Source organism: Hyla sarda, chromosome 3, assembly GCF_029499605.1.
Source record: "Hyla sarda isolate aHylSar1 chromosome 3, aHylSar1.hap1, whole genome shotgun sequence".
Lineage (NCBI taxonomy): Eukaryota > Metazoa > Chordata > Amphibia > Anura > Hylidae > Hyla > Hyla sarda.
In genome coordinates, this window is record NC_079191.1 from 142,741,969 (window position 1) to 142,755,496 (window position 13,528).

Sequence of the window (13,528 nt, forward strand, 5' to 3'; positions counted from 1 at the left end):
TGGTTTCTAAATCAAAATCCATGTCGTTTTGACAGTGTGAACAGGGCCTTATACATTGTACACATCTTGCTCATGTACAAAATATTGTTAAAATTTTAACATTCACATAGCCTCATTTAGTTGTTGTGGAGTGCTGTATTTTCCATACTGCCATTCTGTAAACCCCCCCCCCCCCCCCCCCGCCACCACCTCCCCCCGAAAAGCTGTAAAAAGGACCTGGCAGCAAGCCCCTTTACTACATTTCATGCAGATGTGCATATAAAAATATTACAAAGGATTTTCACTTAACCTAAAGATTATGATTTTGTCATAAGTATTGTACCAGCTAGTAGTGCTGTGGGGATGGTGAGGATATGAACTTATAAACTGCTCCCCGCCGCACCCGCAAGTAGTCCCCTGGGCGGGGAGCAGCTCTCACCTAGTCCCGTGTCTTTGGCCAGCAGGTGGTGCCTTATCATAGTCACTGTTTTAATAGGCTGATAAAGAAAGCTGTCTAGATTTTCCCTGCAGCAGTCGCCACATGTTTACATGGTGCCCAGTAAGATTTATATTTTCATTCCATTTATAAAGTACAGATTATTCTATAGTCTTCTAGAGTATTTACTTACCTGACTGATAAGAATCCCACATACAATCCCAAACTGGTGTAATGTTCCAAGAGCTCCTCTTAAGGAAGTAGGGGAAATTTCACCTATATAGATGGGTACTAGTCCAGATGAGAGCCCTAAATAACAAATAGTTATGATGGTTATCATATACATAGGCTGCTAGGGGGACATAGGCAAACAACATCATAAAGTACACAAGGGGCATAGGTGGCACATAATGAGGAAATAGTTCTACCAATGTACAAATTTCAGACCGCACATAGAATACTGTGTACAGTACTGGGCCCCAGTGTGGATGAAAGACATAGTGGAGCTGGAGAGGGTTCAAAGACCGGCAACCAGCATAAAAATTGGAATAAGTGGGCTACAGTAAACAGAAAAAGGGCAATACAAAGATCTCTACCATGATCTATTTGTACCCAAGAATGTAACAAAGCAGCATCCTTGACTGTACAGTTTTAAACCAATATAGATGGGGGTTCTTTACTACAGTGAGACTACTAAACTCTCTACCAGAAGAAGTTGCCATGCCGAACCCAATTAAAGAGTTCAGAGGGGCCTGGCTATGTGTCTGGGGTGTAATATTATTAAAGGGAACCAATCATCAGATTTTACCTTATATAACGCTTGGCAAAGCATTATATATGGTAAAATCTTTAACCTCACCATCCCCGGGGGATGTTCCTGTCTGCTGGGATGGTGAGGATATGAACTTAGAAACTGCTCCCCGCCGCACACGTAAGTAGTCCCCTGGGCGGGGAGCTCCTCCACCTAGTCCCATGTCTTTGGCCGGCAGCCACGTCATCTATCTGCTCACTGAACAGACAGAGCAGAGCGATGATGCGACCCGTCAATCAAGCCGAGGGGGCGTCGCTGCCGGCCAAAGACACGGGACTAGGTGAGAGGAGCTCCCCACCCAGGGGACTACTTATGGGTGCGGCGGAGAGCAGTTTATAAGTTCATATTCTCACTATCCCCGCAGGCAGGAACATCCCCCAGGGAGGGTGAGGATAAAGATTTTACCATATATAACGCTTTGCCAAGTGTTAAATAGGGTACAATCTGATGAGTGGTTCCCTTTAAAGGAAAATTCATTCTGTTTACCCACACTAAACCCAATACACTGGGTTATAGTGTGGGTGAACAGGAGTCTAACGAGGGATCACTTACTCAAATGTCCAGTAGGTCCTGAGGTATGTCCCCCAGAATATCCATTGCTAAATTCAGTGAATTGCGCGCACTGACTCAATTTACATATCCATTGTCTGTGACTCCACATCCTAATGAAGTGGAGTCACAGACAATGAAAATGTAAATTGAGCCAGCAAAGCCCCACCCCCTGTGCGCGATTCACTGAATTCAGCAGGATATTCTGGGGGACATATCTCAGGACCTACTGGACATGTTCACCCACACTATAAGCCAGTGTCTTGTGTTTAGTGTGGGTGAACAGGCTGACAGTTTTTCTTTAAAGGTTATAGTCACTTGATTGTGGAGGGATGTTGAGTCAGGGATTTATTCTGATTGGTAGATTTGAATGTAGATAGACACATGTTCAATGAAGTTCCTCTGGAGCAGAAGGAGCACAGGAGAAAGAGAGACTTTCTTCTAGGAGTCAGCGATGTGTATGCCTATACACTGGGATGCATTGCAGCCTTCCAATGTATTCAACAGAAAGCTAAAATGCAATTTGGACACAGCTCAAACTAAATATATATATTTACGGGTTTAATTTTAGGTTTACAGGTGTCTTTGGGCAATAGAGTCACCAAAAGTTCCCTTACATCACAACTTTTTTCATGCAGTATACTATACACCAGTAATGTAACAGAGATGATTTTGTCACAGCTTTTTCTGAATTTTAAGTGTTATCTGTTAAATGGGCACTGTCATGAAGTACAAAAATTGATATGTTGTAGTACTTAAGTACTACAACATATCTCTAATATACTTTAATTAAAAAAAGTTATTTTAAACAAGTTTAAAATCACTTTTAAATTCGGCCACTAGGGGTCGCCCTCCTAGTGGCCGAATGCATTCAGCAGTGACGTCACCACTGAATTTCGACTCATTTCAGCCTGGCAATGAGTCGAAATTCAGGCACTGCTGTGCTCGCTCCCGCCTGTCAATCAAACAGGCAAGAGCGAGCACGCTGATAGCTGGGGCTGCGCGCATTGGCCAGCAACACTGGCCTTGTGCGCGGCCCCGCCCCCGTTACCCTGTCCGGAGGCAGCACGAGCACTCATTGCTGCGCTGATCCTCCGGATGGGTAGTCTGATCTAAGGTCTTATATTAGCCAGTGTGAGGTGGACGCATGGATCTACGGGGCGCAAAAAACCACCTCACACCGGCTGTAATATCGTGCACGGCAGGCCGGCGATGCTCCTCTACTCCTCCTCCCTGGATAGCACATGCACAGCTAAAAAGGGAGGAGGAGACCCCGGAGCTGCCTGCCGTGCTATTGGCAGATCGTCTATGCAGCGCTCCCGACAGGAGCGCTGCATAGACGATCTGAGGGCGGAAGCAAGCGCCCAGCAAGGCATCAGTGACGTCGTGCCTGCTGGGAAGCGCTGCTTCCTGCCCTGCTTGATAGAGCAGATTTAGAAGCACTAAATCTGCTCTATTAAAGCGATTTAAAATGTTTTTAAAGCCAGGTAGGGGGTTAGGGCTAGATTATTAATAGGTAGGGACATATTAGATTATATATAACTTGGTGGGAGCTACACTTTAAGACTGGGCCCCCAGGCCACTGTTAACATACATAATATAAATTATATAATTTTTTTGGGCACTTTCAGACCCTCTCCTGTCCTCGGATATACTAACTTAAGATGCTCCACAATGGCAGTGATCCCCTTCGCTCGCTCATCCTGGCAAGAAATCTCTGTAACCCTCTCTTGACAAATTATTAGGCTCCCCTCTTTTGGTTCCTGTCTCACAAACTCTTAAAGGGGTATTCCAGGAAAAAAACGTTATATATATAATCAACTGGCTCCAGAAAGTTAAACAGATTTGTAAATTACTTCTATTAAAAAATCTTAATCCTTCCAGTAGTTATCAGCTGCTGAAGTTGAGTTGTTCTTTTCTTTCTGACAACAGTGCTCTCTGCTGACACCTCTGCTTGTCTCAGGAACTGTCCGAAGCAATAGAGGTTTGCTATGGGGATTCGCTACTACTCTGCATAGTTCCTGAGACAAGCAGAGGTGTCAGCAGAGAGCACTGTGGTCAGACAGAAAATAACAACTTAGTTTACAAATCTGTTTAACTTTGTGTAGCCAGTTGATATATATATATATATATATATATATATATATATATATATATATAAAAGTGGATACAGAGACAAAAAAAAAGACATGGTCGCACATCCACAATATGCACAAATGATCTAACGCTTCTCAGCAATATATATAAAACAAACAGGTCGTTTGTAAAACAAACACCATGTTCACATTGGTGTGGTACTGCGTGGTGGCTGCTCCTGCCGTGGCGCCATGTCTGCGTGGGGGGGGGGCATCCCGTGGGCTGGTTCGAGTGGCATTTGGGGCTGCTCGGCCAGTGGGTCGTCCCCCTCCCATGGGCACTGGTGTGTCGTGGCGGTGGTGGTCGCCGCGTGGTGCCGCGCCATTTTATGCTAGGGATGTTAGGGACCCGCCACATCCAGCTGGCCGTGACGAGGCTGGCGGGCTTCATGCACGTTATGATCATAAAGTACACAAATGACCTGTTTGTTCTATATGTATTGCTGAGAAGCGTTAGATCATTTGTGCATGTTGTGGACCATGTCTTTTTTTGTCTCTGTATCCACATTTTCGTATTCTCCTTTCCGTTTTTTTTTTTTGTGTGCTTTTTTTGTGTGTTTTTGCTTGGTCTGCACTTCACCCCTCCCCCATAGCCCTTGCACATATAAGTGAGCAGGAAGTGCTCTAGGGCCCCTCCCTTCCTGGCTAGGCTTCCAGTCTCTGGCTGAAGGCACATGGTGAGTGAACCATTACACCCTGTTCACATTGGTGTGGTACTGCGTGGCGGCTGCTCCCGCCGTGGCACCGTGTCTGCGTGGGGGGGGGGCGTCCTGTGGGCTGGTTCGAGTGGCATTTGGGGCTGCTCGGCCAGCGGGTCGTCCCCCTCCCGTGGGCACTGGTGTTGTGGCGGTGGTGGTCGCCGCGTGGTGCCGCACGATTTTATGCTAGGGATGTTAGGGACCCGCCACATCCAGGTGGCCGTGACGAGGCTGGCGGGCTTCATGCACTTTATGATCATAAAGTACACAAACTACCTGTTTGTTCTATATATATTGCTGAGAAGCGTTAGATCATTTGTGCATGTTGTGGATGTGCGACCATGTCTTTTTTTTGTCTCTGTATCCACATATATATATAAAAGGTTTTGTCCTGGAATACCCCTTTAACCCAAATCCTTTTGCATTATTCCCCATGTGACCTGTGTAGACTATTGAATCCTAATGAATGAGAGTATATCTTTCATTCCCGAGTGTGTGACACTTATTCTACGCTTGATAATGCGCTTATTTTGACCACTCTATTTCTTTTGACAACTGCTCTGATCATACACCTGTCTCACTGACCATAGAGCTTCTCCTATCAACCAGTAAGAGCAGACTGTGGAGGTTCCCTTTCAGTCTGCAAGAGTTCTAGGTCTTACCTCCAAACACAGTAGGCAAAATTCAATAATGACGACATTCAACATGTTGATGACACTCCCTTGTTGTGCACAACTTTGAAGGCGGTGATGAGGGGTCATGTGATCAGTTATGTACAGTGGGGAACAAAAGTTTGGGCACCCCAGGTAAAAATTTGTATTAATGTGCATAAAAATCTCCAAAAGGCATCAAATTACAGATTTGACATTCTTAGAATATGTCAACAAAAGTTTGATTTTATTTCCATCATTTACACTTTCAAAATAACAGAAAAAAAATGGCATCTGCAAAAGTTTGGGCACCCTGCAGAGTTAATATCTTGTACTGCCCCCTTTGGCAAGTATCACAGCTTGTAAATGCTTTTTGTAGGCACCCAAGAGTCTTTCAATTCTTGTTTGAGGAATTTTTGCCCATTCTTCCTTACAAAAGTCTTCCAGTTCTTTGAGATTTCTCGGCTGTCTGTCACGCACTGCTCTTTTAAGGTCTATCCATAGATTTTCAATTATGTTGAGGTCAGGAGATTGTGAAGGCCATGGCAAAACCTTCAGTTTACACCTCTTGATGTAATCCCCCGTGGATTTCGAGGTGTGTTTAGGATCATTATCCATTTGTAGAAGCCATCCTCTATTTAACTTCAGCTTTTTCACAGATGGCATCAAGTTAGTATCCAAAATTGGCTGAAATTTTATTGAATCCATTTTTCCTTCTACTCCCCATTTTTCCTTCTACTCTACAACCCCAAAGCATGATTGATCCACCCCCATGCTTAACAGTTGGACAGAGGTTCTTTTCATTAAATTCTGTTCCCCTTCTTCTCCAAACGTACCTTTGCTCATTCCGGCTAAAAAGTTCAATTTTAACCTCATCGGTCCACAGAACTTGTTTCCAAAATGCATCAGGCTTGTCTATATGTTCATTTGCAAAGTTCAAACGTTGATTTTTGTGGTGAGGACGTAGAAGAGGTTTTCTTCTGATGACTCTTCCATGAAGACCATATTTGTACAAGTATCTCTTTATAGTGGAATAATGTACCACAACTCCAGTGTCTGTCAGATCTTTCTGGAGGGATTGTGCAGTCAAATGTGGGTTTTGAATTGTTTTTCTCACAATCCTGCGAGCTGTTCTGTCTGATATTTTTCTTGGTCTTCCAAATCTTGCTTTAACTTCCACTATTCCTGATGACTGCCATTTCTTAATTACATTCCAAACAGAGGATATTGACATATGAAAATGTTTTGCTATCTTCTTATAGCCTTCTCTAGGACATTGACATCACCTGGTCTTTCCAGATGATGATTGAGAACAATCCATGACACTGGCAGGTCTCAGCTTTGCAAAGGGGGCAGTGCATGCTATAAATTCTGCAGGGTGCCCAAACTTTTGCAGACACCAAATTTTTTTGTTTCCTGTTATTTTGAAAGTGTAAATGATGGAAATAAAATTTAACTTTTATTGACATATTATAAAAATGTCTAATCTGTAATTTGATGCCTTTTGGAGATTTTTCCATCTTTCCTTGGTTTCTTTATGCACATTAATACAAATTTTTACCTGGGGTGCCCAAAATGTTGATCCCCACTGTAAACCTTCAAATGGAACAGTGGAATCTCCATTTTAAAGGGGTACTCCGGTGGAAAACTTTAATTTTTTAAATCAACTGGTGCCAGACAGATTTGTAAATTACTTCTAGTGGCTGTATACAACAGAGGAAATTATTTTCTTTTGGGATTTCTATTCTGACATGACCACAGTGCTCTCTGCTGACACCTTTGTCCATTTTAGGAACTGTCCAGAGCAGCATATGTTTGCTATGGGGATTTTCTCCTGCTCTCTCCTGGACAGAGGTGTCAGCAAAGAGCACTGTGGTCGTGACAGAAAAGAAATCCAAAAAGAAAGGAATTTCCTCTGTAGTATACAGCCGCTAATAAGTACTGGAAGGATTAAGATTTTTAATAGAAGTAATTTACAAATCTGATTAACTTTCTGTCATCAGCTGATTTAAAAAAAAAAAAAAAAGTTTTCCACCGGAGTACCCCTTTAAGTCCCTTTCTACTGACTTACTCATTGCACAACAACACCTTGCTAATAATCCCACAGGCGAGTCTAAACTGAAATTTAAGGAGACTAGAACACTAATGGACATAATTATTCCTATATTCACGCAACAAAAAATGTTATCAACATGGAAATAGAATAGTATTTTCCTTTAGCCAAATTGGCATATTAGATACGAGATGTGAGATGTTGCTATACGGGCATCATGTGACGATTGAAGGGTAGATCTCAGGTCCTGTGCAGATAACTCTTTGTGCAATACTAAGACAGGTGTTACACAATAACGCACTTGTTTATATATGGTGATAATATGTTATTTGGAGATATAGATATGTAAAAAGGGTTTTAGAGAGCTATATACACTGAACATAGGCTGACTGTAGTAAGCAGTTATATAAAATATCTAAGACTTACATGCCAAACATTAATAGTTCTATGCAAGATTTATACTCTACTATATAATGGATCTATGGGCAATCCACAAGAGGTGAATATTATTATAGGCTAATATGATACATTGGCTATAGCTGATACGGGAAGGGGGGGGGTGCCTTTTGTGACACAACCCCACATCAGGTGACTGACTGGAAATGTATCAGGTGACTGACCGGAAATGACTTAATCGGACTCATAGTGCACCCACAGTGGGGAATTGATATATCCATTAGCGTCTCTCTGTCCTGACCGGCTGCAAGTTAATTATTTCTTTAATTGATTTGTGAATATATACATATATGTAAGCTCTTAGTTCCACAGCACGTCTGAGGAATTTGTCTGATGGCGACAGAATGCGTGGGGTTTCTCAGCGGGTCGCTGACCCACATGCTTATCCCTCATGCTCCTGCATCTGGTCTGATGTCCGCAAATCATTATTCCCTGTACCTGAGAGGTTGTATGTTTTATATTTTTACTGGTGATAGTATGGTGTTATTTATTCCTACTGATCAGGAGGAGTGTTATTGCACAGACTTCCACTTTGTGGCAACCATATTGGAGGTAGTTTTTTACAGCTATTGGGGAGTGAACACCCATGGGGTTGGATTCATGGTTTCCACCCTTTGGGTTGTGGATTTTGCCCTTTGTGAGCAACTGTTAAATGGTTTTAAACAGTTTTTTTGCATGTTGTACTGTATGGATTTCAATAAAAAAAATGTTGCATAATATTGATATGGTGTGCGCCAATTTAGAGTGTTTGTTTTTACCTCCCCTTTTTTTTCTATATTGATGCTCATTACACATTGAAGCTCATCCTCTCTCTGCCTGATCCCATCACCGACGCTCTAGTATACTCGGGGGCGGAGATCTCTTATTTCATGAGAAACCATAAACAGTTTCTGGAAAAAGACATCACAGAGGATGATGTGCCGCAGGCCATTGTATCTTAATCCACTCAAAAATAATATGGGCCAGGAGGCCTGACCACTGAATATAATAAACATTTTCTTATTTTACTACCCTTTACAAGCTACATTATTGTCCCAACCTTTGAAGAAATTTGCACTATCCTTTTACCCAAACCAAATGAAGACCCCACACTTCCTCAGTCTTACCGGCCGATAGCCCTTAACCATGATTGCAAGGTGCTCTCTTAAATATTAGTGCTGTGCCTGGCAGCCACGGTCTTTGTGCTAGACAAATCAAGTTTGAATGTGGAAAAAAAACATTTATAATGTCTCCTTGCATTTTCTATATACAACTCTGTTGGATGGGAATGTTGGCAATCAATTCACTTCTTAAATATGCCATTTATATGAAACAACAAAAAACAAACTGTCCTTCCTTCTTCTCCAACAAATAAAACTTCACCAAATCTACCTACTAAACCTAGCATCATTATAGATTTGCTTAACAACACCACTATCCACACTGATGTAGACCTAGACCAAACTGTGCTTTCACTCCCTAAAAAAATGTGCTGCTTTACATCACCGGACCCATACAAACCTTTGTTGGTCACCTTAGTGGGGACCCCCAGTTTTCAAAATAGCTGTTCCTACACCATTGCACTTATTTGATCTCCCTACCAAATCTCTGCTACCTCAACTTTTATTCCCTCATGACATGTCCCACACCAAGTAGAGGTCAAATATTGTTCTTATACAAATACTTTTGTACATGCACTTGAGCTGACCCTAAGGACACTTATAAAACAAACATATCTCTGCTCATAGGCCACAAGATGTGTGTTTATCTCACTGGCTCTTGTTTTTCCTGTGGGGCCCCCTGGGCATTCATTTCACAGTGAGGTTTGGAGGCAGAGCCATAGCGCCTATGTGACTTTGATGTGTGGGCCCGCTTCCAAACCTCACTGCATACACAGGGCTGCTGCCGGGTAGCCCTGTGGGCTTGCCCATTGGAGAATATGCAGCATAATTCCCGCTGTGTAGTGGATTTTGCGCAGCATGAAATTTGGCTGCATATTCGCTACGTGTGATCCTACCCAAAAGTGTAGGGTCACACATGCCGTACCTTGCTGCATATTTTCTCCTGCTGGTTTTGCTACCTATTGACTTCAATGGGTAGGAAAATACGCAGCAAACTATTGCACATGTGAACCTACCCTAAAAGAAGCTTTGCCAACCTATCAGTTATATACTAATAATACATTGATCACGCATGATATTTATTATGGACAAAATATAGGTTGAAAATTGATGTGAGCAATTTGTTATGAAGCTACGTACCACAATAAAGACCAGTTATAAGTCTACCAGCAATGACAAGGGCATGAGCTTGGCCCAGAGGAGCCAAGCCCATGAGAAGGGAACCAAGTACAGCCAGAGAATTCACAGCCATCATGGCTTTAATCCTGAAATACATAACAAGATCTAAAATCAGAGAGAATACTTGCAGATACATTGCATTGACATATGTAGGATCTTTAAGATGTATGGAAGAGATAGACAAAGTCCACCGCAGTCTCAGAGCAATGCGTGTTTCTTTGTTCAGCAATTAGCCAATATAGAGAACAGTTGACGCGTTTTGGCTACGCTGAGTGGCCTTAGTCATTTCTTCCATATATCCCATGAGATGTGGTTCCGGTCTTGTCCGTGTCGCAGTGAAGGCTGTCGGGTGAGCTAAACCGATAAGCTTTGGTGTATTGATCTTTAAGATGGTAATAATGCTTTTAAAGGAAAACTGTCACCAATGTCACCTGCACTAATCAGTAGAACTGGCTGGTAGTGTGGGTGACACTGATATAATGATGCCTATTCTTCTTTTTAAATATGCTAATTAGCAACTTGGTGCCCCGCGGGTTACAATCTCGTCCTCAGGCACGGTGAGGTCAGCGCTGTTTGTTCAGCGCTCAGCTCATAAATATTCATATCATCCCTATGCCTCCCCATCTGTTTCATGCCCAAGAGTGCATGTGCAGCTTCCTGGGTACACCCAAAGTGACTGCAGCGCAGCTTCACACCCACAGCCATCTTGGACCTTGGGCATGAAACAGAGCAGGAAGCGGGATTCATGAGCCGGGCTGAAAGCCGTGCCCGAAGGAGAGATGGCAACCCTGCCCTGGCCTCAAGCTGTCAATTAGCATAATCACAATAAGAAGAGTAACGGAGCGACAGATCCACTTGTGGTAGACATAATTTTTAATTAGTTTCACCTGCACTACCAGCCAGTACCACTGGTCAGTGCGGGTGACACTGATGACAGTTCTCCATTAAACAGTTATTCTGAATAATCAGTAGTAATGTATTTCATGCAGTGAATCTTAAGCTTTCTTTACAAATGTAACTTTGTCCTTTTTACAGCTGTAAAATAAATTGCTTTACTGTATTGGCCATAGTTCATAGTTCAAAACAACAAGTTCTTACATAACTGGTTTTACTAAACCGGTCTATACTGTGTGTGTGACTTTTTACCAATATACATTCTTGTACAAATATCTTCTCATCTAAAATGTCTTGTTGCTTACACAGCATGTATAAAACCTTTGTGTTGCCTGATCTAGTGTTTGTCACAATAGTAGTCAGTCATAATAATGAATCTGTCTCAGGGATCTGTTTTACTGTAATACTGTCTCAATGCATAATAAAAACTTTTTCGCATGTCGCAGGGACGTGTAAAAAGTTTTGATTGGTCACAGAGACCCTCTCCGATCTTTAGATCAAGCCAGGTGAAGCACACATCAGTAGCACGCTTTACTCCTCGGCTCAGCACTCGGTCCATTTGATACAATTCAGCCCATCGAAGGCAATCAGACTGATGGAGCGCTGAGCCAGGGAGTGAAGTTTCACCCAGCTATATCTAGGAATCCAAGTGGCTCTCAACGCTGTGATCTCAACCAATCAAAACCTTTGACATGTCGTGTCAAAAGCTGACATCAAATGTCAAATGTTTTTTTTATTTATTTATTATCATAGCAACAATTTGAAGGGAAGCTGTCACCAGATTTATGCTGCCCTATCTGAATAGTGTCAATTTATACTAAGCGTCCAGTTATAGTAGACACCAATCCAGGAATTCATGACAGAAGTCTTTACTGAAACCTTCACAATACAGCACTACACAACATGAAGCTGCAGGGTGGTAGCAGTGATCAACTTGGAACTTTATAACTTTCATTAAATTTAACAGCAGAATTCATTGTTATCCACTTCAACAACACTGGGTCAGGTAGCCAGGCAGCACAGGGTAAATAGCAGGTAATCTATACTCCAGCTCCTAAACCTAAAGCTTTACACTCGGCATCTTCTCTGCACCATCACCACAGCAACTCTGACGTTTTGTCCAGCTTGGGAGCTCAGAGTCCTCACCAGTAATGACCACAATCAGGTCATTCAGAAAGAGAGAGACAGGAAAGCTACTTGGAGAAAGGGGGTTGTTAGGGCTGCTACTCCTATAAATATAAAGCAGAAAGTATTGGCTGGTTCTCAAGGACTGAGTAAAAAATGATAAAGTAAAAAAAAAAAAAAATAGGTAATGGATGTGATGAGTGTATTGTATGGTGTGTGTCAGTAAAGGATTGTGTGGATGTGAAGGAAAGCGGTGTTGGTTAGTGTGTTGTAACAAATGAATCCGGGGGATAAATAGATACTAGTGTGTTGCAATAAATCATGTGCTGACCATGTCCAAAGTATAACAATATATATTTGATACAATACATATACATGACACTGTAAAACAAGTGCTGGATCCTGGCACTACCTTACAGCGCTTAGAGTAAAAGTTAGACAAAAACTCTTCAAATAATTTGACATGAAAGTTAAAAATAAAAATTAAAATGAATGGACATAGCTCAAACAGTCTCTAGAGGTATGAGGAATAGATGGAAAATGTAGGTTGGGTGGTGGCAGCGCCTGCAGTGCACTTGCAGGCGCTGGAGTACCACAGTTTTTTGCCCACTCCTATTTAATCACTGTAAAAGTTCCTCATTGATGGTGAAACAGATAAAAGGTGCCGGACAAGCTGATATAATGTCTTAGATGTTATACAGTAGATGGTGGACGGCTCGGCGGCCGTCTGGAGGTACAGCTCGGCGGCTGTGTAGCGAAGTAAACAGCACGGTGGCCGTGAAATGAGTAAAATCCCGCTGGTACAAAGTACCTCTTACCCTGTGCTGGAGGATATGGCAGTCCTCTCCTTCCTCTGCGGAGAGTTCCTAACAGTCTCGGCCGGGTCTGCCTTTCAGCAGTCCGATCGTCCAGGTCAGGTAAGCACTCCGTCAGGGATCGGGTAAGTGGCTTGCGGGACCGCGCTCGAAGCAGTGGACGTGGAGTGATGAGCGCCGGTGGTGCGTGCAGCAGTGGTGGCGGTGATGTCCTTGTTGTTGTCCACAATGTGTCCGGTACCTTTAATGAGACTGATGGTGATGTCCAATTGATATTGTGGCTGGACATCACCATTAGTCTCACTAAAGGTACCGGACACATTGCAGACAACAACAAGGACATCACCGCCACCACTGCTGCACGCACCACTGGCGCTCATCACTCCACGTCCACTGCTTCGAGCGCGGTCCCGCAAGCCACTTACCCGATCCCTGACGGAGTGCTTACCTGACCTGGACGATCGGACTGCTGAAAGGCAGACCCGGCCTAGACTGTTAGAAACTCTCCGCAGAGGAAGGAGAGGACTGCCATATCCTCCAGCACAGGGTAAGAGGTACTTTGTACCAGCGGGATTTTACTCATTTCATGGCCGCCGTGCTGTTTACTTCGCTACACAGCCGCCGAGCTGTACCTCCAGACGGCCGCCG

General features: G+C 43.1%; 1 protein-coding gene and 1 long non-coding RNA gene across 2 annotated transcripts in view; one reads left to right on the forward strand and one right to left on the reverse strand.

Annotated features, from left to right (window-relative positions):
• Positions 1–13,528, reverse strand: part of SLC2A2 (solute carrier family 2 member 2) — a 76,063-nt gene that overhangs the window by 41,001 nt on the left and 21,534 nt on the right. Inside the window, exons 4-5 of the mRNA XM_056565170.1 lie at positions 10,008–10,132; positions 609–724 (exon numbers count right to left, since the gene is read on the reverse strand). Of these exons, the coding sequence (XP_056421145.1) occupies positions 609–724; positions 10,008–10,132 (241 nt within the window). The remainder of the gene's footprint in view (positions 1–608; positions 725–10,007; positions 10,133–13,528) is intronic.
• LOC130361759 (uncharacterized) overlaps positions 1–13,528 on the forward strand; it is a 33,522-nt gene that overhangs the window by 14,918 nt on the left and 5,076 nt on the right. The window lies entirely within an intron of this gene.